The 22,567-nt window shown below is 54.4% G+C and overlaps 2 protein-coding genes across 3 annotated transcripts in view; one reads left to right on the top strand and one right to left on the bottom strand.

The window, feature by feature from the left end:
- RYR1 (ryanodine receptor 1) overlaps positions 1–7,040 on the top strand; it is a 117,280-nt gene extending 110,240 nt beyond the window's left edge. For both annotated transcript variants that reach the window (XM_068529184.1, XM_068529183.1), the window contains 10 exons: positions 686–728; positions 1,892–2,022; positions 2,124–2,184; positions 2,559–2,705; positions 3,163–3,297; positions 5,296–5,452; positions 5,871–5,935; positions 6,026–6,126; positions 6,304–6,355; positions 6,852–7,040. In XM_068529184.1, the coding sequence (XP_068385285.1) occupies positions 686–728; positions 1,892–2,022; positions 2,124–2,184; positions 2,559–2,705; positions 3,163–3,297; positions 5,296–5,452; positions 5,871–5,935; positions 6,026–6,126; positions 6,304–6,355; positions 6,852–6,947 (988 nt within the window). In that variant the 3' untranslated portion in view covers positions 6,948–7,040. The remainder of the gene's footprint in view (positions 1–685; positions 729–1,891; positions 2,023–2,123; positions 2,185–2,558; positions 2,706–3,162; positions 3,298–5,295; positions 5,453–5,870; positions 5,936–6,025; positions 6,127–6,303; positions 6,356–6,851) is intronic.
- Positions 7,041–7,224: 184 nt separating this feature from the next.
- MAP4K1 (mitogen-activated protein kinase kinase kinase kinase 1) lies at positions 7,225–22,199 on the bottom strand. Its single transcript, XM_068527773.1, has 31 exons — positions 22,101–22,199; positions 21,874–21,931; positions 21,670–21,760; positions 20,872–20,936; positions 19,322–19,377; positions 19,184–19,231; positions 18,985–19,027; positions 18,823–18,895; positions 18,239–18,370; positions 17,749–17,811; positions 17,557–17,638; positions 16,859–16,975; positions 16,562–16,640; positions 16,029–16,087; positions 15,911–15,954; positions 15,789–15,833; positions 15,017–15,059; positions 14,417–14,579; positions 14,241–14,323; positions 13,767–13,851; positions 12,694–12,770; positions 12,543–12,603; positions 11,662–11,770; positions 11,517–11,575; positions 11,228–11,331; positions 10,524–10,698; positions 10,207–10,269; positions 9,916–10,005; positions 9,761–9,831; positions 9,028–9,083; positions 7,225–7,365 (listed from the first exon to the last, which is right to left on the bottom strand). Exons 1-31 carry the CDS (start codon positions 22,197–22,199, stop codon positions 7,296–7,298), a joined length of 2,463 nt encoding a protein of 820 aa, XP_068383874.1. The 3' UTR covers positions 7,225–7,295.
- Positions 22,200–22,567: the final 368 nt, after the last annotated feature.

Below are 22,567 nucleotides of genomic sequence, written 5' to 3' on the forward strand. Positions count from 1 at the left end.
AGATGAGCCTGAATTATCTTGTTATGTCAGAAAGCAAGGGTGTGCTCACTGAAAAATGGTGACATGCTGAAAGGACCCTGCTGCCAGCTTAGAAGGGGCTCCCCGTGGACAAATCAAGGACAGTTTGAGCATTGATAAGGATAGGAAGTGCCACAAATTGAAACACACGTCAAATAGGCCTAAATCCATGGATTCATAATAAATCTCCACTTCACCCCCCCCACCCCAGCAAAACTCATTGGCCCACCTTTGCAGGATGTTGGGACATCAACTCATAAATTAGAAAACTGGTAAATAAAGGGCCAGAATCATCAAATAAAATTAAACAGTGTGAGAAAGCACCCCGGAGCCGGAGCAGGGCCAGGCTGCTGGTCCCGACTCCCCCCCACCTGAGTGCAGTTCTGGGGCCTTTGCACATCCCAGCTCCGCATGCGAGCCGCCTGCCTCACCTGGGCTCCACCAACAACAGCAGCGGGGGAGGGCGGGGTAAGAGTTGACCTCAGGCAAAAGTCACCTGGCCTGGGGTCTTTAGAGCCTGACCCTGAGTGAGATGTGACCCCCCTGTCTCCTGTGAGAAAAGCATTGGAATTCCAACCCCCACCCCCCACCCCACCCCCGCCCTGGCCTGGCTGGTGGCTCCTATTCCCTCCTACCCTAATGTCTTGTGGCTTCTTTCTCTTGGCAGGTCTTTCCCCAGCAACTACTGGGACAAATTTGTCAAGCGGAAGGTGAGAGGATGTGGATGGGGGAGGTGGAAGGGCCTCCCGGGCTGGGTTCCTTGCTGCCAGCAGGCCATCCAAACCCCGTCAGGCCCTTGCTTCATGTGTGACCTTGGGCAAGAGGCTTTGACTGTCTGAGGAGCACCTCAGATTGCCAGTCTGGAAGTGGGCATGACAGTCACCCCTCCCGCTCTGTAATGAGACGATAGATGTAACAAGCACAGCATAGTGCCTGGCACAGAGTAAATACTCAGTGGAAATTAGTTTTGAGGGAGGAAGTAAGGCATCCTATTTTCAGCTCACAGACTCTGGTGCTAGATTGTCTGCTTTTCTGTTCCTAGCGGGGTCAACCTTCCTGTGCCTCAGTTTCCCCCATATTCAAAGTGAAGTAATGAGGGCCGACCCCACCAGGTTGTTGTAAAGGTTATATGACCTACTACAGAAGCAGTATCTGGCACATAGGAAAACATTCAGTTACAGTCATTCAGTCACTCAACAGATGTTTATTGAGCACCTACTGTGTGCCAGGACCTGTTTTAGGGACCTGGAATCCCAGCAGTAAACACATTTGGACCCTCAAGTTGGAAAGACAGAGGAGGAACACATTTATAGCATTCAGGTGGTGATAAGTGCTGTAGAAGAAAAAAGCCCCGCAGAGGGGTGGGGAGTGCGTGGGTATCAGCCCAGACAGGTTGCTCTTTCGCGCAGGGTGCTCAGGAGGTGAGGGAGTGAGGCAGGTGGGAATCTGGGGGAAGGGTGTCCTGGGCAGGGGGAACGGCCAGTGCAAAGGTCCTGGGGGAGGAATGTGCCTGGTATATTTGAGGAGCTGTGAGGAGGCCAGTGTGGCTGGAGCAGAGTGAGTGAGGGGGTGAGTGGGAGGAGATGAATTCATAGATGACAGGGTGGGGGCGCCAGTTGTATAGGATTCCTTGCCTACCTGCCTAATAATAATAAATTATCCCAATTAATTTGGCTACTGAGTAAACTGGACCTTTATCACTTTGGGACCTTCCCCCTGAGGATCTGAAGAAAGCTCTGGCCCTTCTCCCCAGAAAAATGCACCCCCGATCTCTCACACAAAGTTCAGAGTGTCCCCAGACCCCCCCAACCATGCAGGCTATGACCTTCCCCACTCTAGTTGTGTCTGCACGGCCCTATGCTCCCCTGCGTAGGTCTTGGACAAGCACGGGGACATCTATGGGAGGGAGCGGATCGCCGAGCTCCTGGGCATGGATCTGGCCACGCTGGAGATCACGGCGCACAACGAGCGCAAGCCTGAACCACCGCCGGGGCTGCTCACCTGGTGAGCCAGGGGTGACCCTGCACAGGCCTGGGACAGGCAGGGGAGGTGGCCAGGGTCTGACCCTCCAGCATCTGGCCATCCCTCTTCCCTCCACCCTACAGGCTCATGTCCATCGATATCAAGTACCAGATCTGGAAGTTTGGGGTCATCTTCACAGACAATGTGAGGAGGGCCCTGTGGGGGTTGAGGGGCCTGCAGGAGAAGGGCCCGAGGGCGTTGGGGGCTCCACCCCCAGGTATCCCTGACCAGGGACTGACTCCTGATCCCTGTGCACCTCTGACCCACCCAAGGCTCCTTACCACCCAGAACACTCTTGAATTCCCAGACTATGTCCTTCTGCGGAGGGTTCCCCAACTCCCTGCAGAATGGCTTCCCATCCAGAGTGCCCCATTGTTCCTGATCCTTCGAATAATCCCTAGCCAGTGATGGCACCCTGACCCCCAGAGCATGCCCAACACTCTCAACTGTTCCCTGGCGCCCAGAGTACTCCTTGACCCTCATGAATGCACGCTGACCCCGGCTCTGTGTGCCCACAGTCTTTCCTGTATCTGGGCTGGTACATGGTGATGTCCCTCCTGGGTCACTACAACAACTTCTTCTTTGCCGCCCACCTCCTGGACATTGCCATGGGGGTCAAGACGTTGCGCACCATCCTCTCCTCTGTCACCCACAATGGGAAACAGGTGTGGAGGGGACCTGTCTGAGGGGAGTGAGCCTGGAGGGACGAGCTTGGCAGTCTGAGGAGGGGTGGAGGGTGAGGGCTGGGCAGGTAGGGTGAGGAGGGGCAAGGCTGGGCGGGCTGAGCCAGGGTGGGTGTGGGTGGTGAGACCCCAGGGGGAAGGCCACCTGGGCCGAACTGGGGCAAGGATAGAGAAGGCTGGGGACTTCCCTGGTGGTCCAGCGGTTAAGACTCTGCGCTCCCAGTGCAGGGGGCTGAGTTTGATCCCTGGTCAGGGAACTAGATCCCACATGCTGCAACTAAAGATCACACATGCCTTAACTATAGAGCCTGCGTGCCGCAACTAAGACCCAGCGCAGCCAAATAAATAAATAAATATTTTTTAAAAAAGGTAGAGAAGGCTGGGCATGGGGGAGGGGCAAGCCCAGAGTGGAGCTGACCGGCCCCTTGCCCATCCCCAGCTGTTGATGACCGTGGGCCTCCTGGCGGTGGTGGTCTACCTGTACACCGTGGTGGCCTTCAACTTCTTCCGCAAGTTCTACAACAAGAGTGAGGATGAGGACGAGCCTGATATGAAGTGTGACGACATGATGACGGTAAGCCCCTCCCCCCAGCGCTCTTGGAACAAGTTACTGACCATCCCTGACCCTTAGTTTTCCCATCTGTAAAGGGGGTTAGTAATAGAACCTACTTGTAGACTTACTGTGAGGGTTCAGTGAGCTGACACTTGTGAGGTACATTGAACAATGCTCAATAAATGGTAGCCACTGTTGTAATAGTATGTGAGCTTTTCAAGCTATCCTTATTGGAAAGGTGCTCAGGCACGGTGCCTGACTTACAAGCCATGTGATTTGGGGTTGGCTGCTCAACCTCCCCATGCTCTGGTGTCCTCACCTGTGAAATGGGTGTATAATAACAGTGCCTACATCCTCGGGTTGCTTTTAGGACTCAGTGATGCTCCCTGACCATCTAAGATTTAAAAGTCTTAGAATAGTGCCTGGCAGGTATTAAGGATTCCGTAGATGTGAGCTACTATCATCATTATAATGAAAAGTTTTACCCAAAGCATGCTATCCGTGTTTTTGTTTTCTCTTCTATTCTAGTAGTGGTGGTCATAACCCAAACTGAGGTGTTTTTTTTTTTTTTTTCTAAACTCCATCTTTTTTTTTTTTTTTTTTTTTTTGGCCTTACCACACGGCTTGTAGGATCTTAGTTCCCTGACCAGGGATTGAACCTGGGCCCTTGGCAGTGAGAGTGCAGAGTCCTAACCACTGGACCGCCAGGGAATTCCACTAGACTCCATCTTTATTTTTATTATACTCCAACTGAACCTTAGCATTTCCTCCACTTGTGAATTTTTTTTAATTTTTATTTATTTAGTTAAAAAAATTTTTTTTGGCCGCACTGTGCAGCTTGTGAGATCTTAGTTCTTTGACCAGGGATCGAACCTAGACCCTCGGCAGTGAAAGCGCAGAGTCCTAACCACTGCACCACTAGGGAATTCCCCCCAAATTAAGTTTAACCTACTATAGGCATGGGCCACAGTGGAAAGAATCATCCCAGGGCTTTATCTCAGAGATGGCCTGTAATCTGGCACTGTGCTCGCAGGATCCACTCAGCCTGACGTTTGAGGCCCCACCAGACCTGGTCTTGACACTTCGCCTTGTTCCCATCAGTCACTGGTCTTAGCTCTTACCCAAGAGAACTGGGTTCTCTCACTTCCCAGGGACACAGAAAGAACAGTGTAAAGTCTTTCCCAAGTGCCAGGCAGACCACATCCCTCCCTCTACTCAGAACCTTCTTGTGGTTTCCTGATGCCTTCACCATGGCTTACAAAGCCAGGGAAAAACCAGCCTGGCCTGAGTCTAACCAGAGTCCTTCTTGCTTTTTGCTCTCTGGCTGCCTGGTCCTCCTTCAGTTCCCCTAAGATCATGTGTTTCCTCCCAACCCAAGCCCTTTGCATCTGACATTCTCTCTTCCTCCCTTCCCCGGCCCTATGTACACACACCCCTTCACTTGATGCTTCACCTTCAACTTAAATGCTGCCTCCTACAGGAAGCCCTCCATGACTATTGGCTGGACCTCATTTATCTCCCTGCTCGTGCTCACAGGAACTCTATTTTCCAGCTTCACTGAACCTCTTTCAGTTCCTCACAAGAGCAAGATGCAATCTTTCCTCCCCAAATGGCGATGAAGCACATGTGGTTCTCTCTGCCTGGAACTCTCTCTCCCACCTAATATTTTCTTCACGTTCCAGCTCACACATGTCCCCTCTTCTAGGAAGCCTTGCCCAATCACCGCAGGCTGGGCCAGGCTTTCAAAGCTTCAACGCTTCCTGTGCTTCCCCCATCTCACCGCTGATTACACTGTGCTTTCCCTGTCCTGGCCCTGAGCCCTCCCTGTCACAACCCTGATCATTTCTGGGCTGTCACTGTGTGATGCCAAGTTTGTGAGCCCTGTGAGAGGAAGGTTCAGTGCTGTCTCAGTCATTGCCATGTGTGCCCTGCTGCAGCTAGCCCAGCGCCCTGTAGGTACTCGGTGAATGTCGAATGATTGAGTGCATGACTAATGTGCTCCTCACCCTGCCCCCGCAGTGTTACCTGTTTCACATGTATGTGGGTGTCCGAGCTGGTGGGGGCATTGGGGACGAGATTGAGGACCCAGCAGGCGATGAATATGAGCTGTACCGGGTGGTCTTCGACATCACTTTCTTCTTCTTTGTCATCGTCATCCTGTTGGCCATCATCCAGGGTCAGTGTTCTTCGGGGTTGTGGGAGTGGGGGCTCTGTGCCCAGAGGCAGACTAGCTCCTTTAAGAGTGCAGGCCCAGGATCACATCAGCCTGGATTCATATCCTGGCTCTGCCTCTCCCTACTGTGAGACTTTGGGCAAGTCACCACTCTGAGCCTCAGTTTCTCCATCTGTAAAATGGGGTTTTTTAAATTATACTAGTCTCATAGGGTTGTTGTGAGAATTCAATCAATTCGTAGGTGGTAAATGTCTGGCTCATGATAAGTGCTCAATAAATGCTAGGTATTATTATTTTTAGGAAGCAGGGTGTGATTAGGGAGATGAGGATGGGAGGCAGGACTCAGACGTAGGTAGCCAGAAGAGGAGGGAGTCTGAACTGGGTCAGAGGTTGGGCACTGACTTGCGCCCTGCCACCCCAGGTCTGATCATTGACGCTTTTGGTGAGCTCCGAGACCAACAAGAGCAAGTGAAGGAAGATATGGAGGTAGGTCATATCTGGGGGGCGACCCAGAGGGATTATGGGACCCTGGGGGGTTGAATGGGCCTTGACTCTGATGTCTCCTGCCATGCACAGACCAAGTGCTTCATCTGTGGTATCGGCAGCGATTACTTTGATTCAACACCGCATGGGTTCGAGACTCACACACTAGAGGAGCACAACCTGGCCAATTACATGTGAGTGTGGGCCCACTGGCCAATCAGGAGGGTGGGGGCGTGGCTGCCGACAGCCGGCTCGAGATACTGGCCAGTTAGGGGAGGGGGTATGGTGTCCATGTGGGTGGATTCCCAGCCAGCCAATCAGGAGAAAGTAAGGGTGATTGCGACCTGTCTACCGCTGCCTCCCATCCCCAGGTTTTTCCTGATGTATCTGATAAACAAGGACGAGACAGAACACACGGGTCAGGTAAGGGTGTGTTAATGGGACGACAATGGGCAGAGACATGGTGAATTTTTTTTAAAATTTATTTATTTATTTACTTATTTTTGGCTGCATTGGGTCTTCGTTGCTGCGTGTGGGCTTTCTCTAGTTGCGGCGAGCGGGGGCTACTCTTCATTGCGGTGGCTTCTCTTGTTGCCGAGCGCAGGCTCTAGGCACGCGGGCTTCGCTAGTTGCAGCACGCGGACTCGGTAGTTGTGGCTCGCGGGCTCTAGAGCGCAGGCTCAGTAGTTGTGGCGCGCGGGCTTTGTTGCTCTGTGGCATGTGGGATCTTCCTGGACCAGGGATCGAACCCGTGTCCCCAGCATTGGCAGGCAGATTCTTAACCACTGCACCACCAGGGAAGTCCCGACATGGTGAATTTTAATATAAGGTCAATCAGCAGGTGACAGTAAAAAGCTCATATCAATATGAAGCATTTGAAGATATGACCAACCAACCCTTCCCCATCCCCCACCCTTAGGAGTCTTACGTCTGGAAGATGTACCAAGAGAGATGTTGGGATTTCTTCCCAGCTGGCGATTGTTTCCGCAAGCAGTATGAGGACCAGCTTAGCTGAGACACCCCCAGCTGGCCCTTCACCCCCACCTCAAGGTCCTTATTCTCACAGCAAGCCCCTTAGCCCCCAAATCCCTCCCCGCAAGGCGGCTGGGGGAGGGTGACCATGTACTGGCAAAATAAAGTCTGTGCTACACCCCTGATATCATTGTGTTGGATTGTTGACATTTGTGGGGTGGGTGGGCATACAGGAATTCTGCCCTCCTCTCCCCCGCCAACCCAAGAAAACCAAGATGGCAGCAGAGACTGAAGTCATGTTTATTCGGAGACAGGGGCATGTCGTGATCACTAATGTGTGTCCGCTGGGGAGGGAGGGGTGGGGACTAGTTCCTAACACCCCCTCAGGGACTCATTCCTGGATGTAGAGGTTGCTGGGGGCAGTAGGATCATCTGCTGGGCGTGTCTCCACCACCACAGGCCTGGGGAAGGAAGAGAGAAGTCAGTTCATTCATTCATTTGTTCATTCCTTCATCTGCAGAGGAGTTTATAGAGTCTTTGCCAGCACGGTGCTGGGCTATAGCAGTGAATGAGCACACATGGCCCCTGCCCTCGGGGAGCTCAATCTAGAGCAGGAGACCAACATGAATCAGTGAATCAGATGAGTGCAAAGAAGCATGAGGCACATAGCAGGGAAACCTAGCCCAAGGGGTCAGCCAAGGTGCCCCCAAAGAATGGATGGTGGAGCCTGAAAGAGGCTCAGGAGGGAACTTGGTGAAAAGGCAGGGAAGAGTGTTCTGGGCAGAGAGAACAGCCTGTGCAAAGGCCTTGAGGTGGGAGAGAGCCTGGGGTTTGACTGCAGAAGTCATGGTTTGTGGGCTGTGACCAGGATTGGGTACTTATCTTGAGGTCACGGGAAGGACTTAAACAGGTGGAGAGTGACACAATCAGATCTGGATTTTAAAAGACCCCTCTGGGCTTCCCTGGTGGCACAGTGGTTAAGAATCCTCCTGCCAATGCAGAGGACACAGGTTCGAGCCCTGGTCTGGGAAGATCCCACATGCCATGGAACAACTAAGCCCGTGCGCCGCAACTACTGAGCCTGCGCTCTAGAGGCCGCGAGCCACACTAGTGAGTCCATGCACCACAACTACTGAAGCCTGCGTGCCTAGAGCCCATGCTGCGCAACAAGAGAAGCCACCGCAATGAGAAGCCCGCGTACTGCAACGAAGAGTAGCCCCCGCTCGCCGAAACTAGAGAAAGCCTGCGCGCACCAACGAAGACCCAACACAGCCAAAAATAAATAAAGAAAAAAAAAGATAACATCACCAGTAATGGGACAAAACATGTGCTTCCTGATCTGATGCAGTGAAAGGACACACCATCATTTCTGTGGTATTCCTGCCCCAAACTCTTAACCTGGAAACCTCAAACCCAATTGAGGGACATTCTGTAAAGCAAATTTCCTGTACTCTTCAAAAGTGTCAAGGTCATGAAAAGCCAGGAAAGTCTGAAGAATTGTCCTAGGCTCAAGACTAAAGAAACATTACTCGAAAATGCAGCCCATCATCCTGGATTATATCCTGGACGAGAAAAAAAGTATTATTTTTTGGTTATAGAGAGCAAGGGCATCATTGGAACAACTGGTGAGACTTGAATGAGCGTGTGAATTAGAAGGTAGTGATAGTTCAGTGTTATTTTCTTGATTTTGACAGCTGTATTGTGGTTTGTAAGAGTATGTCCTTGCCTTCATTTAGGAAACATACACTGAAGTATTTAGGGGTAAATTGGCATCACATCTGCAATTCACATGCAAATAGAAAAAAATTATACATATATGAAAGGGAAGAATAAAGCAAATGTGGTTAAAAAAATAATATATGGGGAATCTGGGTGAAGGGGATACACAATTTTTAAATTTTCGCAACTTCTCTGAGAGTCTAAAATTATGTCAAAATAAAAAGTTAGGATAAAAATTTAAAAAATGAAAATTCCACCTTCACTGCTGTGTGGGGAATGGACTATGGGGGCAGAGATGGAAGCAGGGAGACCAGGTGAGAGGATGTCCAGGCCAAGATACCTGGCTGGGGATACCTCCGGATGCCCTCTCCACATCAGAAGCCCCCTCCTTCCCGAGTTCATACCTGGGGGAGCCAAGCAGACGGAAGGTGAGGGTGGGGTCTCTCAGCTCCTGCAGCAGCTGGGGGGAAAGGTGCTGTGTCAGTGCCTAGAAGACTCCTCCCCTCTCCTTTAAAGAGAGCAGGGGACGAGGTCTCCGAACTCCTCAGGTCCAGAAATAATCATTCTTGCTAACACCGCTCATCAGCTGTGTGACCTCAGGCAAGTTACTTAACCTCTCTGCACCTCAGAGTACTAACCTTTTAAATCATAGTACCTACCTGATAGGCAATCACGAAGATTAAGTAAAATACAAAACTGTAAGGGCAGAGCCTGACACATGGTGTTCTGTGAGCTAAGCACCATTTTTCACTCCATTTTCCACTCCATTTTCCAGATGAGAAAAGTGAGGCACAGGAAGATTAAGTCATTTGCCTAAGGTCATTCAGCTGGATTCCAACCCAGGCAGTCTGGGCCACGCTCTTAACCCACATATCTCTACAGTGACCCCATTTTATAGTTGGGAGCCTGAGGCTCAGAGAGAAGCAAAGTCCCTTACACAAGGTCACACAGTGACCCTGGATGAGGTCTGGACCTAAGAGACACTGGGGTAGAGAAGGGGACCTGTCTGAACTGAGCCTAGAGGAAGCTTCTCCTCCAGGACTTCACACCCTTACTCTGTTCTCCCAGTCCATCTGATGAATGAGATGACTGACATGGGAGCGGCTGGGTTGCGGGTGCTGGGATGGAGGAGCTTACCTGGTCCGAGCCTAGAGCCCACACCTGCACTCCATGCTTCCAGAAGGCCTGGAGCCGACCCCCGACCATAGCTGGGAGGAAAGCAGTGCCTGTTACCCTTGGCTTTCACTTAAGCCTCCAACCTGGACCCCGGACCCTATCATCCCGGCACATACCCACGGCCTCCACTGCTTCAGTCATGGGGATCTCTGGAGTTCGAAGCCCCCTGACTGGGGCCCCCTCTGGGGTCACCAGCTTCAGAGACCCTAGAAGGAGGTAGAGCGGGGGTTTTAAGAGCAGTAAGCGGGACTTAGAAGGTTACGGAGGGACCAGACAATAAATTCAGCGTGAGAAGCAAAGCAGGACGGGCAAGGACTGGAGGGGCTCAGCGTTTCTGAGAGAGGTACGGGTTCTGGGGGTCGGAGATCTAGGAATAGTGGGGGAAAGGGAGGGAGGAAGGTTCTTACCGTCCATCAACACCATCACCTTGTCTTCCTCGACCTGAGTTACCTGTACTGGTCCCTTGTGCTCTGCTTGAGAGGCGGGGGGATTCAAGGACCCGTTCCACCTCACTCCGCCTTTCCCAAGCAAGCGGGCTAAACCTCGCCCATCATAGAGTTCCCCACTCCCCTATCATCAATCTCACCAATTATATATACCCAATGTTCTCCCGCTCCCTCTCGTTTCAACCCCTTTCTCAATTACGCCTCAGGCTAAGCACCGTCCAGCCACCCAGACCCAACCCTCCCAAACTGATAAGCCCCACCCCTCCCAGAGCCTGCACCTGTGCTCATCTCGCCCAGCCAGCAGGAGAGCGCGCCGAAGCGCACGGTGTGGAAGAGCACCGACTTCGCCGGCCGCCCAGGGCTCACGCCGATGCACACGGCGGGCAGCTCGGAGCCTGGCCCGGTCAGCAGTGCAAACACCGGCAGAGGCGTAGGTAGCGGGAACAGCACCTGCTGCGGAACGCGCAGGGAGGGGCGGGCTCAGAGGAGGCTTAGGGCGGGGCCTGAAAAGGGGCGGGGTCTTGGAGGACAGTGGGCGTGGGGCTTCCGAAGTATTTCCTAAGTATTTTCTTGCCAAGAAACTTCAGGGGGTGAGGCCTCAGGGGGCTTTAGAAATTGACGGGTGTGCCCTCAGAGTGGGCGTAGCTTCCGTTTGGGGGCGTGCCGCCTTGGCGACAGAGAGGCAGGGCCCCCGGGCGCTGTGGCCCCAAAGGCAGCAAAGTCCCCTTAGAGACTCAAAGAACCTGAATGGGGTCTCCTTAGAGATGGGGGGAGGGGCATAGGGCCTGAAGAATAATTAGGCCAGGGGTGAGGAGCGGAGCTGAAAGATCAGTGAGGCGCCTCCAGGTGGGCGGGGCCTTTGGGAGATTGGGGCGGGGCCTCGGGTGGAAGGCCGGGTTCGTGGAGCTCTCAACAGAAGCATAGAGTGGATGGCCCTGGCCACCCAATCTGACAAAGTCCCCAGCGTCTGCAGGCTCCCTACCCGGACCAGCAGGAACTTGTTCATGGGCTGGTACCACTGAAGCAGGACCACGGATGTCTCCAATGCCCCACACAGGAAGGGGCCCCCGGAGCTCGTGCCCTCTGCTGTGGAGGTAAGGATGGGTTAGGGTATATCCTCTCTCCCCTGCTCCGCCCCCCAAAAGCCACACATCTTTCCCCAGGCTCTGTTCACCCTGCCTTAATTCTGCAATCCTCTTGGGTCGAGAGGGAGTCCAAGTCCCGCCCCTGGCCCCGCCCCCTCTCTGCACACCCATGGGGTTTTCTCTCACCCACACAGCACGCCCGGCAGCCTTTGGTGTCCTGGATTTTAGTGGAGACCATGTTCTTCCTGCAGAAGAAGGGAGGCGTGAATGGGGGGAGGGACGGCAGAAATGAGGCATTAGAGGGGTCAGAGGTGCCACTGCGGGCTGGTACCTTGCCAGTAGCCGGTGGGGGCTAATGTGAGCGATGGGGCTTCCTGCTCTGGCCTCTTTCCGTTCCAGTAGGCCCAAGATGCTATGAGAATACAGGTGGGGGGTCTTTCCTGCAGTGTGTGTATGTAGGGGAAGCAGGCAGTTATAGGACACTGCACACTCCCACCTTTTCCCTATCCCATCACTTGGCCCCATCCCTTTAAAATGCCCAAGGCTTCAAGTCTCAAGCACCTTTATTTACTCATTTTTCACGCAACATATTTTAAATGCCCACTGTAGGCCAGGCACTGCGCTTGGCTCTGGTGAACAATGGTGAGTAAAATAATTACGTTCCCTACCCTCACGGTGCTTGTAGCCACATGACAAATGATGAACACTTAACCAGTCAGATGAAGTTACACACATTACAAAATTTAAGAAGAAACATATCTACAAATTCTGCAAAAGTTTGTCATCACAAACTTTTGGCTTGGGGTCTCCTCATAAATTAGAAATTCTTTTACACAAAGTGTTTATAAAACAATGACATGTAATTTTAATCTACAACTTGCTCGCTCTATTTTAGTAAAGCATGGAACAAGTACTAACTATCATCTGAACATCAAAGAAATGTAAAGACTGACTTCTTGTGGAAATTACCTCAAAACTGACTTGAGAGGTGGGCACTACTGTGAGCCCCATTTTACAGATGGGGAAACTGAGGCTCAGGGAGAAGTCTCTTGCCCCAAGTCCCACAGTGGAAAAGTGGCTGGAGTTTGAACTGTAGGCTCTGTGAAGGGGTAGCCTAATTTTTTTTCAGCCGTGCCCATCTATCTCCCAACCCCTTGACCCTTGACTCCTTAAGTTCTGACTCCCCACCCTCCCACCCAGCCATAGCCAGACCTGAGAGAGACATGAGGACATTGTTGATAGAGTACACCCAGGTAGTCCGGCTAGAAAAAAGCTGCAGAGGAAGGGGAGATGGCTCCTGTAAGACCCCAGCAACCCCAACTCCAGCCCCCACCCTTGGCCCATCCTAGGTGCTGCCCCTCACCATCTCCAGCGTGGCCTCCTGATCATTTCGGTTCAGGATGAAAATGCCTTCCTCGGCCCCCAGGAGCAGGTGCTGGTCTGGGGAGCACAGACGTGAGGATGCTGGGACCTGCCTCATCGTGGGGGACCTCCCAGACCCCCCTATGGCCCCAAACACTGGTACTCTGTTCCCCAGCCCTGACCCTCAATTCTCTGCTCTCCCTCCAAACTGACACTTCCGGCCTCTGTTTCCCCAAATCTGAACTCAAACCCTGACCAGTTCCCCTGAGCTGATCTCACTCTTACCAGCCTCTGATCACCACCGGTTCTGGTGGTTCTTCCATCCCTGACTCGCAAATCCTGACCCTCTGTCCCCTCAATTCTGCCCCCAACATTAAATGTGACTCCCCGAATAGCCCTCTAAATTCTGTCCCTCTTTCTCCCCAGTTCTGGTCCCTGAATGCTAATCCTATCTCAACACTGATCCTCAGACAGCCCTACATATGGCTTTTTCTGTCCAGTGTGACCCCAAAAACTCTAATACTGTTTCCTTAACATTTATCCCTCACTGACCTTGTCTCCACATCTTTGATCCCCAGACTCCCTCCCTTTCTGCTACATTCTAACCCCTAAAACTCCTGGCCCCAAAAACCTACAACTGAGGTTAATGGGGTCCAACTGTCCTGGATCTTGTACCCCAAACTCTGACCTTTCTGCTATATCTGACACTCCTTTTTTAAAGTGTATTTATTTAGTTAGTTAGGCCACACCGCACAGCATGTGAGACCTTAGTTCCCCGACCAGGGATCAAACCCGTGCCCCCTGCAGCGGGAGCGTGGAGTCTTAACCACTGGACCGCCGGGGAAGTCCCATATCTGACACTCCTGGCCTCCAAACTCTAATTTTCCTAGTCTTCACTCTCAAACCCATCTTCACTCTACCCATCTTTGATCCCTCAACTCCACCTGTAACTCCTGGCTCTGCCCCTGCCTCAGCTCTGCCACTCCCTACCCTCCCCTGTCCCTGCCTTTGCGCCTTCCATTAAGGGCACTCCCCGTCCCCGCCACATTCTCCATGACCCTCCTGAATGCTCACCCTTGGTGGAGGGGTGCGTCCAGGCTGCCGTGCTGTGGATCCGGAGGGGGCAGCCATTGAATAACTTTACAAGAAGGGCACATCCCTGGGTGGGCCATGGGGGCGGGGCAGCAGCAGATCCAGCAAAAGGGAGGAGGGGACAGGAAGGCGGGTGGTTAAGATTTGGAAGCGAGAGTGCCAAGGTTCAAATCCTGCCTCTGCTTCCTCAAAGATTTATACCTTGGAAAGCTACTTACCCCTCTGTGCCTCAGTTTCCCCAGTTTGAAATGGGGGATAATACCTATCTCTACGACATCTACCGCTTTCTGTGAAGGTATACACCTTATAAAGACATGAGATCGGTGTCTGGCACAGAGGAACTGCTCAACATATATCACTTGTTATATTATTAGTCTTCCCAGCCCGACCCCCCGACTCCCACCAGGCGTCCCCAGCCCCATCCAGAGGTGAGAGTCCTCAACATGGCTGGCTCACCTTTCTCTTCATCTTTTCCTTCTTGGGGGGCAACAGTGGGGGCTGGTCAGGCTCCCGGGGGGCTGGGTTCCAGAGTGAGGGTTCTGAGATGGGGTGGGGAAAATCAGCCCCCAAAACCCCCCTACCCCTGCCCCACCCCACCTCCACCCACCTCCCACCCCAGCCTGCCCTGTCACCTGAGTGGGCAGTTAGGTGGGGGCTTCGGGTGGCTGGGGGAGGCCCAAGATGGGGGGTGCGTGGGGGAGGCCCACTGGCACATCGGACCAGCACCCCCGGGCTCAGCTGTCCCTCATCCCCAGTCCCCCCAGGACCCTCGTCCGATGGAGAACGGAACTTGGGCTTTGGAGAGAGAGAAGGAGGGTGGGGGAATACATCAGATGATCTGAGAGAGAGGGCGCCCTGCAATCTGCCTCCACCAGAACTGACAGTAGGTCATGGCTCTGACCTTCCCCACGATGTCCGTCCACCACTCCAGCCTTCCCCTCTAACCCACACCCAACATCAACACATGCCAGCAACTAAAGGGTGAGTGCTGGGTGCAGCAGGCGTTTCCAGGGACCAGCTACTGACCAGTGTCCATTGGGCTAAATATTTTGAGTCCCACCCCTAGGGTCAGGGTTACCACTTCCAGATCCCAATGTGCTTAACAACCCAGTCTTCCCAGACTTCAAAGGACCCGGCATCCCAGACTCCAGCCCTAGAGGGCTCAGTATCCCAGCATCTATGGACTCTGGCCTCCTGGCCCCCTGGCCCCCAGCTCTGACCCAGGGCCTTACCTTGGGGGGCAGCGGAGGAGGTGTGTCTTCTGCAGGGGTGGGGCTGGAACACAAAGATGGGGTAAGCAGGTGTGGGTGTGGGGAACAAGCACTGGGGAGGGTTGGGGCCAGAGGTCTGAGTTCAGGAGCCTCAGAGGGCGACGCGGTCTGGGCTGGGGCTGAGGGCTAAAGGACTGATAGCCATGATGATAATAGTAACAGCAACTCTTGGATATCGAGTGCTGACAATGCATCAAGTCTCTGCATCTTTACGCCCACCTAGGAACACAGATCATGTGAGCTCCTGGGGGTCAGGTTCTCACTTGGTGCCGGGCGCGCTGCCCGTGAGCCCATGACAGACGAGACGTGTGGAATGGATGGGTGGGCCCTGAGGCTGACACAGGCCTGGGGCTGGGGGAGATGGGGGCCTGGGCCGACTGCTGGGGCTGAGGGCCTGACATGGGGGAAAGGTTCAGCCTGAGGCTGGGTGAGATGAAGAAGGATGAGGGCTGGGGGGTTGAGGGTTAGGGCTGCAGTTGAGGCCTGGGGGTGGGAGCAAAATCTGGCAGGAGCTGGGGACTGAGATGTAGCAGGGGGCCCAGGGTGGAGTGGGGGTGGGGTTGAGGGTCAGGAGTCCGGGGTGAAGGAAGGTGGGGGCATTGAGGGTCCAGTCAGGGGTCAGGGGTCAGCGCTGAGTGGTAGAAGGAAAGCAGGGGCTGAGGCTGGGGTCGGGGTGGAAGGAAGGCGGGCTAGGAAGGTGGGAGCTGGGTGGGGGCCTGTGGAGCTGTCTTACATGTCCACATCGTCGTAATCATCATCGGACTCCGACAGGTGCCTCCTGAGGACGGACAGGTATGAGCCTCGGGTGGTCCCCACATGTAGCCCAGCCTCCCTCCCACCCTGAGGGTCCCTGACCTAGGACTGCTGCTCCTGAAGTCTCCAGGGGGCTGTAAGCGAGCCTGCGGGATAGTAAAGGGTCAGCAGTGGCCCAGGGGGAGGGGAGGGCGGCTGGGCGGCAGGGGAGGCCTCTCACCGTGTCGGCTGTGGGTCTGGACTCCATGCCTCTGAGCTTCCTGAACTCCATGTGCCGCCCTGGGGGTAACACACAGTGAGCTGGGGACGTGGATTTGGGAACAGAAAGAGTAGAATTGGGGGTGGGGTCTGGGATCAGGGTCTTAGGACTGGAGCTGTCCCTACAGGGGAGGGATCTTGGTTTACAGGGGTCTCATTTGGGGGTCAGGGTTTGAGATCAGGGAGCTGGGGGCTCAGAATGGTTACAGAGTGTTTGTTTTGAGGTTCCACCTGGGTACCAAGGATCAGACAAAGATTTCTGAGGTCTCTGGGAGTCCTGGTGGTTGTGGGAAGTCTCAGGGGGTCTGTGTGCAGGACAGAGAGGTGGGGGTCTCTAGAGTCATTTTGTAGGTCAGGTGGTGATGAGGTTTTCTCTGGGGTCTCCTGCGGGGTCAGATGGTGACGGGGGTCTCTGGGGTCTCTGGCAATCTGATGAGGGGGCATCTCTTGGCTTATAGGGTCAGGTGTCCCCAAGCGTAAGGATTCTCTACTCACGACAGCAATCCGCGTCTGGGATCCCCAGAGAGCTGGAGCGATGGGTGGATCTGATCCGCCGAGGGATGGCGGGGGGGAGCTGGGCAGAGTGGCGGCTGCATCAGGCCCATGCCCTCTAGCAGCCCTCACCACCCTGTGGGCCCAGCTTGGAGCCCTTGGCCCTCCCATAACCTCTGTGCCTCCAGCCCTGTGCCAAGCTCCCCATCCTCACTGGCTTTTTTCCTTCTAAGAGAGGCAGCAAGGGGGTGCTCCAGGCAGGGGAACAGCGTGAGCAAAGTGGGGGGGCGGGTCCCTCACCTCAGGCTCCTCATCTTCAATCTCACCAACAGGGGCCCCCTTCCCTGGGTTCCTCAGTTTGTCAAGAAGATCTACGATCAGGCCTCTGTTTAGCCCAGGTTGGGACACCAGTTGATGCTGGGGGAGGGGAGGAGGGTGTCAGCAGACAGAGGGCTGGGCTGGAGAGAGAGGGTTGGGACGAGGGGCTGGAGAACCCATCTAAGGGAATCTGGTGGGGAAGTTGCCAACAGAGGAAGAAGGCAGGGGATTCTGGGGACCTGGGGGATTCTGAGGAGTCTGACGGGATTAGAAGAATTTAGGGTAGGGGACTTCCCTGGCAGTCCAGTGGTTAAGAGTCCCCGCTTCCACTGCAGGGGGCGCGGGCTCGATTGCTAGTCAAAAAGTAGGGTAGTTGGAGAATTCCAGAGGTGTCTTAGAGGGGACTGGAGTTCCCCTGGAATTCCAAAGCACACCCAGGAATGGGTCCTGAAGCCCTTGGGAATTTGTGAGTTTTAAGAACTCAGCGTATCTTGGACAAAGGTCTGGGATACAATTTGGAGAGTCTTGGGGATCCCTGGGGAATTCGGAGGGACTAGGGACTTTGAAAGGGCCATGAGGGTTCTGTGGAATGAAATTATCAACGTTCTAGGGAGCTGTGGGAGGCCCTGGGGGATTCCGGGGGTGAGTCTGGGAAGGCTTCTCTGGGAGGGGAGGTTTACACTGAGCATCTTGGTGGCGCCGGGTCGTTTCTTGGGGCTCTTAGTGAGGGTGACTTTGACAAAGTTGTGGAAGGCAGCCGACCTTGGGAGGAAGAAGGCAAGTTCTGCGGTGAGGGCACCAGAGACCCTCCCCTCAGACCATCACCCCTGGCTCCACCCCCCCCCTGCCTCCTTCCCATCAACCTCTCCTACCATTTGCCTTTTTCCTTTAGCCTTGGGGGCTGGTAGCCACTCTTGGTCATGAGGAAGAGAACTCTATAAGAGTAGGACAGAATATAGGGTTCAGACTTTCCAGTGGAGGTCAGACCTCGTGGCTCAAGGGAACCCCAGTAGCACTAAGATCAGCAGAGAGCCAAGTGAGGGACGGAATGAGAACGAGGGTTAGGATTTCCAAGGCATGGGATGCCACTTCTAGGGGATACTGCTTATCGCATGACAGAGCTCCTGCAGTCTCGGAGGGAGCCTCAAGATGGTGCTCCCTGTATCGGGGGCTCCTGGTGTGGAGGGCTGCAGAAAAGGCTTTCTGGGCTGAGGGGAGCCTGAGGGTCTCGGATGGAGCTCAGAGCAAGGGGGTGTCTCCTGTAGGGGGTCTTGTGGTGGGGAAGCAGGCTGGGGGCTGGTGTCCAGGGTCAGAGTTGAGTGGGGTCTCTGGGACTAGGGGGACCTGCCCACATCTGCCTACCTGAGAGGGTGCACGTCAAAGAGCGGTGGTTGTAGCTCGGCTAATTCGATGGCTGTGACGCCCAGGGACCAGATGTCACACAGCTCATTGTATCCCCCCTTCAGGGCCACGGCCGCCACTTCTGGAGCCATCCTGGGGGCAGAGACCCTCAGAGAGCCCAGGCTGACACAGGAGGGGGAGGGGAGACTTTTTGGGGGGTGTAGGAGAGAGAGAAGGAGAACGGGGCATACAGAGAGACAGATGCAGAGAGAAACATAAAGATGGAGAAAGACAGACATAAAGACGGAGCGAGGTAAAGGCAGAGAGGCAGAGACAGAGAGAGAGGGAGGCAAACGTGGACAGATATGGAAAGACAGAGAGATCGGGATAAAAATCAACACAAACACTGAGAGGAACAGGTGGAGGGGGCACAGGGAGCCCTAGGTAAATGGAAAACTCAACAGGGAGCCCAAGAGAAGACAGAACATTCAACAGAGCAAGGTAGAGGCAGGGCAAAAAGCCAGGACGGAGATTCCCAGAGATCCAGGCTGGGAAAAGCCACTGCCCCCTGTACCACCCCTAGCTGCCAGCCAGGCACTCCTCACCAGTAGGGTGTCCCAATGAAAGAGAGGCGTCGAGCCAGCGTTGCCCCGATCTGGGCCGAGATACCAAAGTCAGCTAGAGGCAGAGGGAGAGACATAGTGACCTCCCCTGCCCCCTTGGGCCCCCAGCCAGTCCCCCTCCAGACCCCCACCAGCCACACTCACCCAGTCTGACCTCCCCAGCATCGTTGATGAGGATGTTGGCTCCCTGGGGAAGAGGGGGCGGTTAGAGGCTGTCAGAGATACCCCCCAAGTCCAATGCTGCAGCCACTCCCTGGTCCCACACCACCCTGAGCCGTCCAAGCACCACTCCCATATCCTGGGCTCCCCAGCCACCAAGGCCACCTTTCTGCCCCTAGACCACCTTGATGTCCCGGTGTATCTTCTTCTGTGAGTGCAGATAGGCCAGTCCCTGGGGAGGAGGGTGGACACGGGGGCTGTGAGTGTCCGGGGGCTGGAGCAGGGCCCTGCCCCTACCCAAGCCCACAGAGCATCTCCTCACCTGGAGCACTTCCCGGCAGACATAGCTGATCTGGAGCTCTGACAGGGGGCCTGTCACTGCAAAGGTCACCCCGGTGCGGTGTTGGGTGCGGGCCAGGCCCCTGGCTGCCACCCACACCAGCTGAGAGGGTGCCACATAGGGAGGGGGAAACAGGATGGGACAAGTAGGGAGAGGAGGCAGCGGGGTGGTCAGCAACAGAGAGAGGGGCAGCAGTGCAGGGAACCAGAGGCCAGAGGGAGAGAGATTCATTCAACAGATATTTACCGCGTGTCTACTGTGTGCCAGCCACCGTGGCAGGCACCGGGGATACAGCTGTGGACAAAAGAGGCAGAGATCCCTGCCCTCATGGAGAGAACATTCCGGTGGGGGAGATGGACAGTAGACAAGATAAACAGGTAAGATATACAGTACGTGAGATGCTAATAAATAGTAAGAAGAAAAATAAAGCAAGAAAAGACAACAGGAAATACGTGTGGGAAGGGGTATGACATTTTACACAGGGTGATCAACCCTGAGAGGGTGACGGGGGTGAAGATGGGAGCAGCAAGTGCAAAGGCCCGGAGGCAGGAGAGTGCCTGGTGGGTCTGGAAAGCAGTAAAGTGGATGGAGCGGAGATGAGGTGTGTCCGCTTGGGGTGTGCCAGTGGGGGTCAGACTCGTGGGCTGTGATGAGAAATTTGGGCTTGGCTTTGGAGGGAACTGGAAGGCATGGGAGGGCTCTGAGCAGGGGGTGATGTCACTTTGTAAAATGAGGAAAGGCAGAGAGAGACAGGGAGAGAGACAGAGAGAGAAAGGGAATCAGGAACAGACCCAAATTGAGGCAGAGAAAGAAAGACATGGTCAGAGAACAAAAAGTGGGAAAACAGACACGGTGAGAAAGAGAGACACAAAGGGGTGAAGAGGATACACTAGAGAGAGACAGTAGACAGAGGGGTCAGAGACCAGGTCTGACGGGCTGGCGGGGTAAGTCACTTCCTCTCTGTGGGCCTCAGTTTCCCCCTCTGAGGACTTCTTAATGAAGTCCTTCCTTCCTGGCATTTGAGGTCTGAGGCTGGAGGGAGACCGGGAGATGGTCGAAGATAGAGGAGAGCATCAGAAATCTCGAAGTGATCAGAGGCCCACCCCGCCCACACCCTCCAATGCTCCGAGAGAGTGAAAAGCAGGCTAAGAGGATCAGAAATGCATTCACTATTAAATGAACATGTGGTCACTGATGATGAGCCAGAAATGCAGAAATACTCAAACGCATGAATACACCTTGGTGAGAAAATGCAGACACGGGGAAGATGGGGCAGGGGAAGGAGAGGGGATCATTGCATGCAGAAAGACTGGGGCTGGACTCTCAGGTCCTGGAGGACAGGGCTCAGGGCCCACTCGGTCACCACAGTATCCCCAGCATCTTCCAGGCCAGGCCAGGCCCAGAGGAGGGGCTGGCTCACTGGGTGAAATATGGACCGTAAAGACAGTCCCAGGAGACACAAAGGCAGAGAGACAGGACAGGCGAATTGGGGGGGGCAGGGGCTACCTGGATCCCCTTGCCCTTCCTCTCACCTTGGTAGATGTCCTGGAGAGAACCAGCCCCACAGAATTCCATGCAGATCCAGAGCTTCTGCAGCCTATAACAGTTCAAGAGCAATACTAATAACAGCAGTAATAAATTATTATAGGGTACCTCCTGGCTCACTGTCCATCTTATTCTAGTTCAACAAGAACTTTAATGTAAGAGCTGTCATCTCTCTATTGCCCACTACAGTGAGATCATCCCATTTTACAGATGGGGAAGTTGAGGCTCAGAGAGGAAATATATGTTTAGGGTCAATTGGAATGGAACCCAGGTCTTTGGGCTCCTGACCCATGGCATCCTCTGTCGTCCCATGCTAACCTAGGAGACAGGGTAGAGACCTCACAGGTTGTGGAAGTTCAGAGGGGACAGAGGAGCTAGGATACCAGGTCTGGGGGACAGAGGACATTATTGGGGCATCTGGGATATTAATTTGGGGGTCAGGGAATTTAGGGGTTCGTATTAAAGGAAATGAAAGTGAAACTAGGGGACCCGAAGGGCAAGATGATGAAAGATTTGTTTTAGGGGACTTGGTTTCAGGTTTGGTTACTATGAAGGGATCAGTTTGGTGGACCCCTAGTCAGAAATGGGAGTTATTTATTGGAGATTAGATTTGGGGGTGCTCTGGTCAAAAAAGTGGGACTTTGGGCTGGGGATCAAGTTAGGAGTGCCCCAGTTAAAAATGGGGGTCCAGGATTAGAGGTCAGGTTAGGGGGTACCCTGGTCAGGAATGGGAGCTCGCGGGTAGGGGCTGGGCTGGGTGTCAGGGCAGGTCTGAGGCTCATCACCAGAGATAACTCCCATGGTAGGCAACGATGTTGGCGTGCCGACAAGTTTTCAAGATGAGGATTTCCTTCTGAAGTGTGGAAACATCATCGTCTGCAAGGAGGGGCGGAAGAGAAATGGCTGCTACAGGGAGGGAGTATGGGGGAGATCCCAGTGTCCCAGGAGGTGGGCGTGTGGGGAAGAAGCTCCTGAGGTCCTCTCCTCACCAGGCTCCATCTTCACCATCTTCAATGCCACCAGGTCCCCCGTCACCTTGTCTCGAGCCTTGTAAAGGGGAAGTTGGCAGTCAGGCGGGCTCCATTCGCCTGAGTTCTTCCTCAGCATCCCTGAATCAAAGCCAAGGACTGGGACCCTCTCACATCCCCTTCCCTTCTTGGGCCTCACCCCAAAGGTCACCGGTTTGAGGGTGCTGGAGAAGGAGGGGGTTCCTCACCTTGAAGACTTCCCCATAGGTGCCGCCACCCAGCCGCTGTAGCAGGTCATAGTGGTCCCGGGGATCCCTATTAAAGATGTCAGGGTCCACGAAGTCCATTCCTGGGGCCCGGAGCTGGGCCTGCGCCCAGGGGCCAGCAGGGCCTCAGGGCTCGGAATGCTGTCACCTCCCTCCTTCCCCACACGCCCTGCACCCGCCTTGCCTCCACCGGCTGTGGCCTTCCCCCTCCCCACTCTCGCTTCCTGCCCCAGCACGGAGCTGTGCAGCCGGCTCCACCCCCTGTCCCCTGGGCCCTAAGAGCCTGTGAGGGGCAGCTTGCCTTGGGACCCAGGGGACCCCCCCCTCCACTTCCAGGGCCCTGGGCTGCATGTAAACCAGATGCAAACTATCTTAATTGTGACCTGGAGGGGTGCCCTAACACTCCCTCCCCCGTTCTGGGCGGCGGCAAAAAACTACAGTTGAACTCT

Source organism: Eschrichtius robustus, chromosome 19, assembly GCF_028021215.1.
Source record: "Eschrichtius robustus isolate mEscRob2 chromosome 19, mEscRob2.pri, whole genome shotgun sequence".
Taxonomy (NCBI): domain Eukaryota; kingdom Metazoa; phylum Chordata; class Mammalia; order Artiodactyla; family Eschrichtiidae; genus Eschrichtius; species Eschrichtius robustus.

Excerpts from the sequence above, each read along its gene's own strand:
- MAP4K1 (XM_068527773.1), bottom strand. The coding sequence starts at position 22,199 with ATGGACTTCGTGGACCCTGACATCTTTAATAGGGATCCCCGGGACCAC. Across the intron at positions 19,028-19,183 it reads AGATACACCGGGACATCAAG|GGAGCCAACATCCTCATCAA; the intron begins GTGGTCTAGGGG and ends CCTCTTCCCCAG. Across the intron at positions 18,371-18,822 it reads TTCATTGGGACACCCTACTG|GATGGCTCCAGAAGTGGCGG; the intron begins GTGAGGAGTGCC and ends CTCTGCCCCCAG.